This window comes from Phanerochaete carnosa (genome assembly GCF_000300595.1).
Source record: "Phanerochaete carnosa HHB-10118-sp unplaced genomic scaffold PHACAscaffold_10, whole genome shotgun sequence".
Classification (NCBI taxonomy): domain Eukaryota; kingdom Fungi; phylum Basidiomycota; class Agaricomycetes; order Polyporales; family Phanerochaetaceae; genus Phanerochaete; species Phanerochaete carnosa.
The window spans coordinates 1,941,429-1,953,769 of record NW_006767637.1 but is presented as its reverse complement, the minus strand read 5'-3'; the positions used below and the strand labels follow the sequence as shown (position 1 = coordinate 1,953,769).

General features: G+C 54.8%; 3 protein-coding genes across 3 annotated transcripts; 2 read left to right on the top strand and 1 right to left on the bottom strand.

Annotated features, from left to right (window-relative positions):
- Positions 1 to 4,468: 4,468 nt before the first annotated feature.
- Positions 4,469 to 5,755, bottom strand: PHACADRAFT_152114 (uncharacterized protein). The gene is made up of 4 exons (XM_007400480.1): positions 5,642 to 5,755; positions 5,401 to 5,583; positions 5,076 to 5,345; positions 4,469 to 5,021 (listed from the first exon to the last, which is right to left on the bottom strand). The coding sequence occupies exons 1-4, from the start codon at positions 5,673 to 5,675 to the stop codon at positions 4,567 to 4,569; spliced, it is 942 nt and encodes a 313-aa protein (XP_007400542.1). The 5' UTR covers positions 5,676 to 5,755; the 3' UTR covers positions 4,469 to 4,566.
- Positions 5,756 to 6,195: 440 nt separating this feature from the next.
- PHACADRAFT_263489 (uncharacterized protein) lies at positions 6,196 to 8,009 on the top strand. Its single transcript, XM_007400479.1, has 5 exons — positions 6,196 to 6,344; positions 6,417 to 6,660; positions 6,722 to 7,009; positions 7,069 to 7,257; positions 7,314 to 8,009. The coding sequence occupies exons 4-5, from the start codon at positions 7,099 to 7,101 to the stop codon at positions 7,869 to 7,871; spliced, it is 717 nt and encodes a 238-aa protein (XP_007400541.1). The 5' UTR covers positions 6,196 to 6,344; positions 6,417 to 6,660; positions 6,722 to 7,009; positions 7,069 to 7,098; the 3' UTR covers positions 7,872 to 8,009.
- Positions 8,010 to 9,596: 1,587 nt separating this feature from the next.
- Positions 9,597 to 9,866, top strand: PHACADRAFT_165963 (uncharacterized protein; the record flags this gene model as incomplete). The annotated part of the gene is made up of 1 exon (XM_007400478.1): positions 9,597 to 9,866. One exon carries the CDS (start codon positions 9,597 to 9,599, stop codon positions 9,864 to 9,866), a length of 270 nt encoding a protein of 89 aa, XP_007400540.1.
- Positions 9,867 to 12,341: the final 2,475 nt, after the last annotated feature.

Sequence of the window (12,341 nt, the reverse complement as noted above, 5' to 3'; positions counted from 1 at the left end):
CGACTGTCAGACGCAGAAATGCATCGCGACGAGACTCCCGAACTCGCATCCATCACAGGGAGTATCCTTTGGTTGGTGCGTGATTTTATCCGGGACGCCTTTGACATTGCCAGGCAGTTGAACAACTGATTTCTTCCTGGCGTGTCCGAAGCGACGGTGCCACAAAGTATATGGATCGTCGGGTTTGACCGACATTAATGTTCCTGGCTTAATCTCGCTGGTCCTGGTGAGGACTTCAGCTTCTAGCCAATATAAACCTGACGACTTTTCATATTCGCCCTCCATTAAAACTGTCCGCTGTGTTGGGTCTGACCCGCGGAGTAACTTAAACTTCTTGCCATCCATCTCAATACGGTGACCGTTATTGAGAGGCATTCTGGGCGCAAAGAACCGTTCTGCTGCTTCCGGTACGTATAATACGGTTTCTAACCGGATATGCTGAATTCGTCCATCTGTGAGAGGATGTTGCAGAGCGATTTCACCGTGACCTTTGATTTCGATAGTCTGACCTTTACCGGCCGTGTGTGCATGACCTGGCTTAGGGAATTCATGGTACCGAATAAAGTCAGTTTTGTACGGTGTGACATGTGTTGTGCAACCGCTGTCAACCATCCACTTAGACTTGACACCCGTAGCATAAAGAGAAACAGAGATAGATTCTTCCTCGATCTTAGCTACAAGTGGTACATCGACTATGCGTATCGTATTAACTGTCTGAGTGGTCGTCGCGGTATTGTCCTTCGCTTTGCCCTTTCCCTTTCCCTTTTTGCGCTTTCCGCCACCCTGCTGCTGCTGCTGCGTGTTGTTGCCGTTACCAGAACTCGAGCCAGAATTTGCCGGCTTTGTGTCCCAGTGCTGCTCTGTCGTGTGATTCTTTCGACCACACTTCTCACATTTCTTGTCTAGGAGGGGCGCCTTCGAGACGCGCGCAATCTGAGTGCGGTTCGCGACACGGCGCTGTTCCTCCTCGACGATCTTGGGCTTGATGAGCGCCGCTGTGAGCAGCGTAACATCAGTCTGCGTGGTGAGAATTGTACCAGCGATGGTCTGGTACGACTTTGGGAGAGTGTTTATCATGAGCAGGGCAAGAAGCTGAGGTTTTACTTCTATTCCCGCCGCGTTGACCTGGTTGGACTGCTCTGTGAGCGCGTCGAGTTGCGGGCCGAGCGCGGAGCTGTCAGAGAGCTGTGCATTGAACAGCTTCTGAAAGGCGACGAATGCGCCTACCGCTCCGGGTTTCTCGTAGCCGGCCTTGATCGCGGTCCATGCGTCCAGGGCCAAGAACTTGTCATCGACGAGATGACGAAGGTTCTGCGCGACGTAGAGCTGGATGATGCCCAGCGCTTTGTCATTTTTCTCATCCCATGCAGCTTGAGCTAGAATTTCCGTAGCCGTGGGTGTACCTGTTGCAGCTATTGGTCTGGCAAGACCAGGGACAGGAACGGTCGCTGTGGAGCCGTATCCCTGGATCAGGTACCAGACACCCTGGTAGCGTAGGAAGGCTCGGATCACGTCGGACCACTTTTTATAGTTGGTGCCGTCGAATTGCGGGATGGTAGATGTGGCGAGCTTGGTCGGGTCAGAAGAGGATGACATTGTTATCGTGTACGAAGAGGAGGCGAGTGTATGCGTAGAGTGTTTCACGTTCCCTTTGAGTTAAACCGACGTCGTAAAATAATTCACTGAGATCGAGCTCGTATGATTTGGCTCGTGTCGCTCGAAGTGATTCCCAATCTTCTTCCAAGAATGCGAGATCGTATGTCTGATTGATCGGTCTATAATATAGATCTTCCGCAATATCTTCCTGGTCGAGGTAACAAGCGTAGGGTTCCGAATATGTGTCGGAGCTTGTGGGGAAGAAGAAATGGATTACGTCTTCGTCGTGGTTTGTTAACTCTGCTGTAGCGTTATAGCTCGGCGGTTCTTGGACGTGTTTGAAGAAATAGAACGGAGTTAGCAACACTTCGACATATTGTTCGTGTGCTGTTAATGCTTCCCAGTCTGTTTCTATGTCGTCTATTATATTCAGTCGCTGTCTGAATTCTGCGACGGTTTCCTGTTTTGTCTCTACGGTTTCAGGTACCGTATTTGTCTCCTGAGAGGTAGTGATTGTGAACGCTGTTGAGCGAACCACTTATCCCAGCTAAGCCGATTTAGCCGAGAGGTGGATAGAGTTGGGATTGGACGAAGGGACCAGTTAAACTACGACGCTTGCTGTCGCTTAGGATAAACACACAGTAGTCAGATTTCCGAGTAGAACTTCTTTCTGATTGTTACAATAGCGTTGTATACAAAGTGTCTACTTGTTCTCGTAAAATCTAACCGCGTCAAAATATCCGTTCACGTAAACTGCGCTGAGCGCTTGTACAATCCAGGCTTTGTTCTTGCGTAGCCCTTTGAACGAGATATCCCCTATTTCTCTGCACCCTAATTCCCACTTGCGCCACTCCTCGTATTTGACGACGTTGCAGACGTCCGCTAGGCAACGCTTGATGCGCGTGAGCTGTTCGATGAGTCGGCGGAGATTGCAGACTCGGTCGGAGTTGAGATCGTCGAGCTCGAGAGTTTCGAAGACGTCGAGGCGTTTGAGCGTGCCGTCGAACTTCGGTGTGAAGATGCGGACGAGGTCGGCGGGAGTGTGCTTGTCGAAGTCGATGAGTATCGGCTTCGGGGCGATCGGTGTATGTGTTGCCGGTGGGATGGCAGCGAGACGCTGCTCGAGTGTCGGCTTTGACGGACCGGCGAGGATCCGTTCGCGCGCCTGTTGGATTTCGCATGCAGCTAGTCGCTGCTCGAAGTCGGCCTTGTCGGTTGCGTAGCGCTCGCGGAACTGTTCGCGACGTAGGCGCCTACCCTCATGTGAGTTCGGAGGGAACGGGAGAGTGAGCGCTGGAGTCGGGGGGCGTAGTTCTTTGCCGCGGCGTTTACCGTACGGGACGGTCTCAACGGGGTCGTTGGCGTTGCCGGAGGCGGGCGCGTAGCCGGCGGAGTGCTTGTACCGCTGGAAAACGGAGTGAGGGGGACGAGCGGGCAAATCCTTTGGCACTAGAAATTACGCAGGAATGAACGCGTGAGCACTCCGTCTGCCACTAGCACGCAACGAGACTTACTCGTAAACTGCGTGGATAAACTTTGTTTAAACTGGGTGAAGGGGACCGAGGTTTCCCGAGGGGTCTTCTTCAGCAATGAGACTAGTTGAGTGGGGGTAGAGTGGCCGTGAGGCCGGGGCTCATAACCTGTTAAAGTGCAACTGAACTCTTGCTTTATTCTGTGCTACAGGGCCAGTATATATACATGTGGGTTAGGACCTCTGATACTGCTATAAGACCTATGGTACTCCGAGCGTAAGCATGTATACTAAGCATGAGTAATCAGATGTCGTATTACTACAAGATAATAGAGGGATCATGTGATGATATCCCCATTAGTCCGTACAGGGCAATGACGTAATCGCCCAAGTTCTGACACCCATCTATGACCAAGACATCACACCAGAAGCAGCATGGGTGCTGCTGCTGAAACATGCATCTGCTAATTTTCGGGCAGATGTATTTATTCAGTATGCGGCTGATATGCCTTTCGGACTATTCGTCTCCTGGAAAGGATTTTTAGTGGAACGTCCAGCACCACCTATTAGACCAGATTGGTCAGATCTACGGACGCCGCTCGAGTTGGCAGATGGACAACGACTGGACAGCAATAGCCCGGGGAAATTCTCTCACTCCGTAAAGACTATCGGGCCATGCAACATTGTACGGAGTGGTAGCAACTCCGCAGAAGGCATAGTCATCGAAGTGCACTTCGAAGACGGCCGCGCACCCCCGCAGGTGCTCAAGCGCTGTACAGCCCATGGCGTTCTGCTACCCAATATACCCTACACTATCGTGCTTATCCCAGGAAACCACGTCGTTGTCGCCGAAACGGTCAGTAGTCGCGGTCAGAAGGGAGATAGGGGGCTATCAGTCGAGGTAGTGAAATGGGGCATGATTCGTATGGCGAGTATACGGTCGCTGACGATTCCTAAACTTGAAACATGGAAAAATGTGACTTACATTGACGGAGAGGAGGCGATGCAACGAAGCAGGTACACACAGCAGTATATGCAGGTGTTCAAGAAGATGCAAGAGCGCAAACAATTGTACATTTTCGGTGACTAGCGTACACATGTAAAGTAGGTGATAGATATTTTTATGGACTCTAGAGCGCACCGTCTTCGAGCAATATTTGAAGTGTTTATCATGGAAGCAGCTCTTAAGTCAATAACTTCTCAGGGGTGTCATGAAGTAATTTATAGATGACCTCCTCGCCGGTGTCATCGGTCATCGCTTAGCCAGAAGCTACGAGACTTACCGGTTCGCAGTAAAAGAGGGATCTACAGAATCACAATGGGTTGCGGTACCTGCAGCATTACAATGACAGAAAGGATAGAAACTGGCAGATCAGAGTAAGTCGATCTAAAAGCCCTCAGATGAGTGACCTCGTAACATAACTCACTACTTGATGACATAGAATACAGCTTGAAATGCACGATACATCAGCACTCGCATCATGATATCCCACCCTTCCTCATACCAGCACGGCCAAGTTCCCGCCCGCTGCTCGCTCGATCCCGCCCATCGTCCTCTCCCTCATCTTCTTAACCTCAGCCGTCTCTCCGGCGTCCTCGTCCTCATCCGTGTCTCCACCAGCCGCTTCATGACGCGCCCGCTCGACCATGAAGTCCGCGACGAACCGCGCAACATCCTGCTCACCGACCTCAGCCTGCGCACGAGGGCCCCAGCGCCACTCGTACACGACCGCCTCGTCGCCGCCGTTCCCGACCTGGGTCGCTGCGGGCGCACGCCCGCGCTTTTTCGGTCCGCCCTTCGCGTCGCCGAGCCGCTGCAGGTCCAGGTAGCCCTGCCGCACACACTGCCACAAGAACGCCTCCAACGTTGGTGCCGCATGTGGCAGCCGTGCGTTCGTCGGGATGGGCGTGTTCTGATTGAGCCGTAACCGACGCAGATAGGCCTTCAGGTCGTCTACAGCAAACGTGATTATCAACAAAGTGCATGTATATGTTGGGATATACTCACTGTCGGGCAGGTTGCGTCCGTGTACCAGGATCAATGACAAGATCACGTATAGGAGGCCGACAGTCCCTAGTGTATCTGCGTTCTCCCAGGCAAGGATCGCACCAGTGGGCTGCGACACGACATCATCTTCATCTCTGGCATGCTCTTCGTCGATCGCGAGGTCTGCTTGCTCGATCCGCAGGATGTCTGGGTCTGCGGATGCCGCAATTTTAATGAGTCTGGGATCGAGGGTCGACCGGAGAATGTACGTCTTCGTTCCCGTCGGAGCAGCTAGAAGTATCGTTAGCTCCAAGAGCCAATAAAGAGACCCACAATCATTGCGCACCTTTCTTCTTCAGCCCGGTCACGTCCTTCTTATCCTTCTTGTCCCTTTGCTGCGCATCCTTAGGTGGCTCCCTCTCTTCCACGCGATTTTGCAGCTCGATGAGCTCCATGGAGAACGTTTTTCGTAACGTTGCCTGTGCACGCATGTACACCTCTGCAAACCGACGCGACTTGGAGCCCATGACTGGGAGAAACACACGAGTCAGCTGTCCGAATGGCGAGACACGCACTTATGTGCGCACCTTTCTTCGATATTTCTTCCCTCCGCAGCGGCATACGCCTCTGCTCGTGGAACAACGCGAGCCGCACGAGGTCGTTCGCTTTCCTGTCCAGGTCCTGGGCGGCGTCCGCGCGTCAGCTCGTCGCCTGACAGGAGACCAGCGACCAAAGGCGTGAGCAGGGACTCACGTCATCGCCACGCCCCTCGTCCTCCTCATCCTCATCTTCAGCCTCGCCATATGCGTCTTCGTCGTCGCCGTCTTCTTCCTCCTCTACGCGTCGACGGCGTCCGTTCTGCGTCGGCGGCGGCATCTGCGACTGCGAAGGCTGCGGCTGCGCCGGCTGGCGCTGCGAGCGTGTTCCTGCTCGTGCCATCACCAAAGCTTGAGCTTGGCGTTGTCGATACGGATAAAGCGCCCCGAAAAAGCGCAACGAGACGGTGGTCAAGTCGTGAAAAGACGAACGCGTCCGAAATCGCGCGCCTGCCTTAATGGGCGTCTGAGCCCGTGGGAATCTTACGATGCGCGTGCGGATATTTGCTCAGATGATTGCTGCGAGTTCCGTACCCCCACGACCCTACCTGCCCATGGGCAGATTGGGTCTTTCCGACAAGTCGCCAAAATCGCCATAAATCGAGAAAAAATTATTGGCGGTGTCAGCGGAAAACCGGTGTGACGTGCGACATCCGGCGTGGTCGTAAAAGTACAGTCTCTGCAGCGGCCAGCAGTAAGTCGAGTTGAGCGCCTTCTTCCGACGAACCCGCGGATTGATTTGTGTTATGATTAAATATTACCGTAGTCGCTGCGAGTCTGCAGGAAGAGACACCGAAGCCATGGCCCTGCAGTCTACAATGGGGCGACGACATCCAGGCATCTGATTAGGTGCGAGCTGACCTAGGAGCCAGTTCCTGTTCGCTACGAAAGGTGCGTGAGATATGTGGAAGGCGATTACAGGCATGCTGCGCCTCAGCTAGCTCTGCATTACGTTTCGCACAGGTCGCACTATTCGACGGATGCCCCAGTTCAATGTCTATTGTAGACTGGTACGTGTCTCGCCTTCCTGCATTCAAGCCTCAACCATCTAAGGGCTTTGTTTCCGTTCAGCGCCTAGAACTGCTGACACGGTCAATTTGTGTCTCGTGCCATGTTTACAGAGCCCCTTGTTCGAGCGTGCCGCTGCTACCTTTAGAGGTATAGAAACGGTGCCGAACACTCGTGAGCTCGACTTATCTGTTAATGCTATTCCCACTCCATGTGGAAGAGAAGCAGTCCGTGGGTTTTTCTCTGCACAGAGTCGTCCCATTTGTGCAATATAGACCGCGGTGTATTGATGAAAGGCCTAAGTTGTGGACAAGCGAGATCGTAACACAGTGGGAAGACACGATCTAATCTGTAAGCCCATTGTGGTGTGGTCCCTGCTGTGCTGACCGACCGGCATATATGCACCACAGTCGACTCTCATAGCAGGTAGCATTCGCCCCATGTATCCCATCCTCAAATCCGTCCTTCTTCTCTTGGCGAGTATTGCTCTCCAGCTCGGCCTGACGCCTCCCACTCCGCCTCCTGAACGCAGCCAGAGAGTTGGGTACCGCGGGCAGCTGTTCGAATACGCCGTGTATCCGCTGCCACTATACCTGAGAGTGCGTGCACTTTGTCTATCCGAGTGGCCGCCGAGATTAATACCGCAGGGACGCAGGTCTTCGCGAGCATCGTCTCCGTCTTCCACGTCGCCGCCATCTTGCTGCTAGAATACGCCCAACCCGCTACCACAGCGAGGCTTCTCCCGCTCGTCTGCCCGGCCCCGAGCCCATCGCTCGTGCGCCTCGCCGCACTAACACCGCGCTTCACCACAGGCATCGCGCTCGTGCTCGCCGGCGCACTGCTCCGCGTCTGGTGCTATCGCGCGCTGGGCAGCCTCTTCACGTACGAGGTCGCGCTCAAGGCCGAGCATCACCTTGTGACGGGCGGGCCGTACGCGTACGTGCGGCACCCGTCGTACCCCGCGCTCTGGACGATGCTCGCTGCCGCGCTCGTCGCGTGGTATGCGCCCGGCGGGTACCTGCACGAGTGCGGCGCTATGGACACACGCGTCGCGCCGTTCGTGCATGCTTGGACCGCCGCCGCGGCATGCATCGCCGTTGGGCTGTGGCGGCGCGCGCCCGTTGAAGATGACGCAATGCAGAGTCAGTTCGGCACGGCGTGGGAAGAGTACAGGCGCAGGGTCCCCTGGCGGTTCGTGCCCTATGTCGTCTAGGACATGTTACGGCTCTCGCACGGTCTTCTTGTTCCGGCCTATTGTACAGTGCAAGTTCCGCAGAATGTTTGAGGCTGTACTACTCTAGTCTTTTCCGTTCTAGAGAGCATAGGCAACAAGCTGCCGACGGCATAATCTCACGTTGAAGTCTGAGTCAGCTCAGAGATCATAGTGTGGGACGTTAAGATCCGATAGCTCCGTCCCGGCCTCGATATTGAGTTGGTGACTTGTTCCTTCGAGATTATTCGTGAACTGTGGGAATCTCTACGTAATCCTGTATTTTTCAGAGTCACATGATCTGAGTCCAGACTTTCGCGTTCAATTTATCTCGATTTTGGCCCAGATTTGGTGCAAAGTTCCGTGACAAAGACCCAAAAATTACAACCCTTGCGGAGGACTGTGACGCGTGACGTTGCTCCCATTCAAACTCGTACAGTACAGCCAAGGCTCGCCAAACCGGCCACCGTCGCTACTTCGGCTTCTCGGCCGGCTAACACCTACCGACACTCGTTGCGCTCCATGGCCTACACTCATGGCTAATTCACACCGTCGCAACATCGTATGTCCACCTCTTGGTGCGTTATCTAGCAGACGTCTTAATTAGTCACCTCGTGCTTCGTATTCACGCGCCTGCACAGCAGCCGGAAGTGCGCCAATCAAGCTTGCCCACTCTCGGTGCTGTCTCTGATACTGCCACACCTACTCTCGTGTCCCATGGCACTAGCACTCACCCAGCCAATACAGGAAGCCCAGATTTCCGAAGCCAGATATTTTAAAACATAAAGCGGCGAAAAACTAACGGGATACATCGATAGCTACTGTCTATAGCTATAAATTGCACATGTTTTCAGGATATTCTGAACAGTTGTGTAAACTAGATACCGTAGCAAGTTTTTGGGCTCCAAGAGGTCGATTTTGAGCGTCATACGCTGTACAACGAACCTGCCCCGTTCCAGCTCGTTACTAGACGCGCGTTTTCGAACTGACCAATTTCTCTGACATACGAGTAGTCATGACCCGTCCCAGGTCAGCTCCTTGTGATACTCGCGCGTGCCGTCCCTGGTCTGAGCCGCGTACCCGGTTTTGATTAGCATGTGTCGCCCCCTCCGCTTCGCATCCTCGGAAACGGTGCATGCTCCGTGGCCCGCCCAGTGCCTCTTGTCCCGAACGGACCATACCCAGCGGGCGGCGCGCCTGACGCCACCAAGGTTCCCGGCGTCCGCCGTAGACCGGACGGCCGAGGGTGGCCGCCATGCTCGTTAGCCTTTCTGTCTTGTTTCGTCTTACTGTACCGAGACCCTCCTTGGGGTTCTCAAGAAATTTTATTATTGTAACTAGATTGGATCGCAGATTACTCTTGAGATCTTGAGACACTGTGCTGAGACAAGGTGTCTTCGGCACTAGTCGCCCCCGATCTTGAATTAATCATGCTTTGGCTTGAGTACCCCCATATCTCTTCCATTCTGTCCCCTTGTCCACATGTCACCTCCAGCATGTCTTCGATCGTAAGTCACTCCTTGTCGTGCGCGGTATCCTTCTTGCGTCAGCTATTCGGACAGCTCTCTCTCTTGCTCACGCGTTTCTCTGTCCGGGCAGAAGTTGAGCAGGGGATATGATCACTACCGTCGGATCACAGCGCTTCGGCTTCGACTGCGAAGTGTCCCTCAATGTCCTCCGTTCTATCTACTTGAGGAAACACCATGCTAAGACCTGATGACGAACAAGATGACGGTGGCGCAACTACCCGACTTCTCCAAGTTCATCTGGCACGCCGACATCGAGTCGGTCTCTTATACCACCCTCTCTCGGTTTCCTCCTGTGAAGCACCTCCCACCGTCTAAGCGCAAGCGCATCCTCGTCGCTGGCTTCGTCGGATCCCACCTTATTGACCGTCTCATGGCTCTCGGCCACGAGGTCACCGTGCTTGATAACTTCTTTACCGGTTCAAACACAACAGTGCGTCACTGGATCGGCCAATTGAACTTTGTGAGATGACGCGTCGTGATGTTGTAAAGCTCTTCATGATCGAGCGCGACCGTAAGCAGTTTGTCATCGAGATACACCATCATCGTGTTGAATTTGTCGCTCACAAAAAAGTGATTGCCTTGCATGCCCGGCGTCGCCGTTGCCCCCGCGAGAGCCTAACGGGCCTTTACCGTCCCCCTAGTGCTCCCCTCCTCCGGCCGCCTCGAACCTCGTCGTCCCAGGCGCCGCACGGTGAAGGCCTGACCGTGTGCGGCACACTGGCGCGCGTCTTCCAGTACTGCGTCCACGACCGCGTCGACGGCCTCTCGTCGCGCCTCGTGCCGCTCGGACGAGACGCGCCCGGTCAGTGTCGGCGGCGGCAAACGAGTGCATGGTCAGCGCGTGTGTTTCGCGGAGCTCGTCCGCGAGGTCGTCAAGAAAGTTCAGAGGGAGGACGGCCGCGTCGACGTCGTCTGCGAGCCGATGCCTGTGGACGACCCCCAGAGGCGCGGGCCGGCGACCACCCGGGCGAAGGAGGTCCTCGGGGGGCAGCTGCGCTGGACGGTGTGCATGGGTCTCGAGGAGATGGTCGGTTGCTACAAAGGTGAAGATGGAAGAGGGAAGCATTTACAGCGCACAGGAGATCGCGCTGCTCACAGTCTTCTGATTTTGTTATCCGCTGTACTGTGTTGAAGAACAATTGGTATAGATTGGACGATAAACAGACTATCCGGTTGAAGATGATATGCGGCAAGAGATAGAAGTACGGTTACGAGATACTTGCAGCGATTCGCAGCAGCTTCAACGGGCCACTACCAGTCGCGGACGGCTCCTCAGATCTTGAGAGCTTCCGGCCCGACGGCCCGGGTTTAAGCACTCATTTTCCCTCCGCGTCGAGAGTCCATTTTTAGGTACAGCTCGTCCTCAGACCCTTCCCCGGCCCCACTGTCCTGTCTGACCTGCGCTAACCCCGCATGCGGGGGAAAATGGCTGTGCCCGGGGAAACTGGGGAGAAATTTTCAGAGACTTTTTTTTTTTTTTGGAAGCGGACGTCGGTCGAAGTCGACTCACAGCCTCTCTGCGGCCGGCCGACGAGCAGGACGTTCGCGCGAGAACGTCAAAATGATGCTCGCCGTCTGCACGTGTTTATCTCGGGTAGTTGCCTTTCTGCGATTTTACTACATCTTCATGTCCCGCTTACGGTCGGTACCCGGAGTTGCTATTTGCGAGAAGCCAGCCACAGCGAATGCAGATGTGCACAGGATCAGCGAGGCACGAATCTCGGACCCTGGTGCCCTATCTATTGATCACTGACTCAGCAGCATTGTCTACTGAACGCTTGCTCTCTTGGACGGAGACCCGCAACACCGATAGACTGCTGGTCGCGTCACGCTCGCGTGAGCGTTCTTGCAGCGCAGACGCCTCTTGCGTCCCCCAGTCTCTTCTGGCGGTGTGTCTAGGCCTTTCTCCCTATTCTCTTCACGCTTGTGCTTCTCGTCCAGACGGGGGCAGGCGGTCTCCGGGGCCGTGTCGTTTCGCGCACCTCTTGGGGGCAAAGAAGATCCGTCCAGATTGGAATGCGTGCTGCGCTTTCGCCCGCCAAAGCGTTTTGCCCACCATGGCGGTGTTAATTGTGGGGAGAAACCCCCCGCGCCGTTACGTAAATTTGATATCGGCACCGTCGGGAGGTGACGTCGGTGGTGATAAACGCCTGTGACCGGCGCTGAGGATCGATCTTTTTTGATGAGATTCGCCGGAGGCATCTGGAGCAGCGGCGTTTAGTGGATGGGGGCGACGACAGAGAGCACTGGTTACTGTCAGACACGGACAACTTTGACATACGAGACCGTCGGCCTGTGTCGATGTCAGCACGCAGATGGAATGTTACGGAGATTGGAATGACTCCCGTGTCGGGGCCGGATCACAAGAGCTTTGTGGCGTTGGCGCGCGAATCTCGATCGGGCAATTTTACACGCGCGAGATCCGTAAACTTTAACGCTCCAAGCTCGCTCCTGACCGTCATTGGTGGGGTCTGCGTCACTTGATCAGCTTTCCACATGAACACTCTCCAGAGCACCAACGCTGCGATCTTCGCGGAGAGGCAGCGCCGGAGACGGGTATTGCGAAGAGCGAGGAAAGGCTTGGGTGGGCGGAAGAACGATGGTTGTGTTTCGCGCAGGCAACTTTTCGCCGGAAAGATGGAAGGTTCTGCGCGAGAGCAGTCGAAGCTCCGACCAGGGAGCGGCCCGTCGGCGAAGGACAAGAAGGAGACCCTGACGCGCTCCACCCTCGGGCGAGTACCGCCCAGGGTCCATGTGGGCAGACCTCGTCAATTTTCCTTTTGCGACGGGCTGTTCCAATTCTCCAAGGGCACTCGTTTGGATGTGATGTCATCTCAGATTTGACAAGGCTCGCTTCCGCGCTTCGGCCGTCGCAAGCGAGAGAAGTCGCACCCTGCGTCCCTTATAAAGTCTTCCCCACCCACTCCATCTCTGCGCTCTCCCC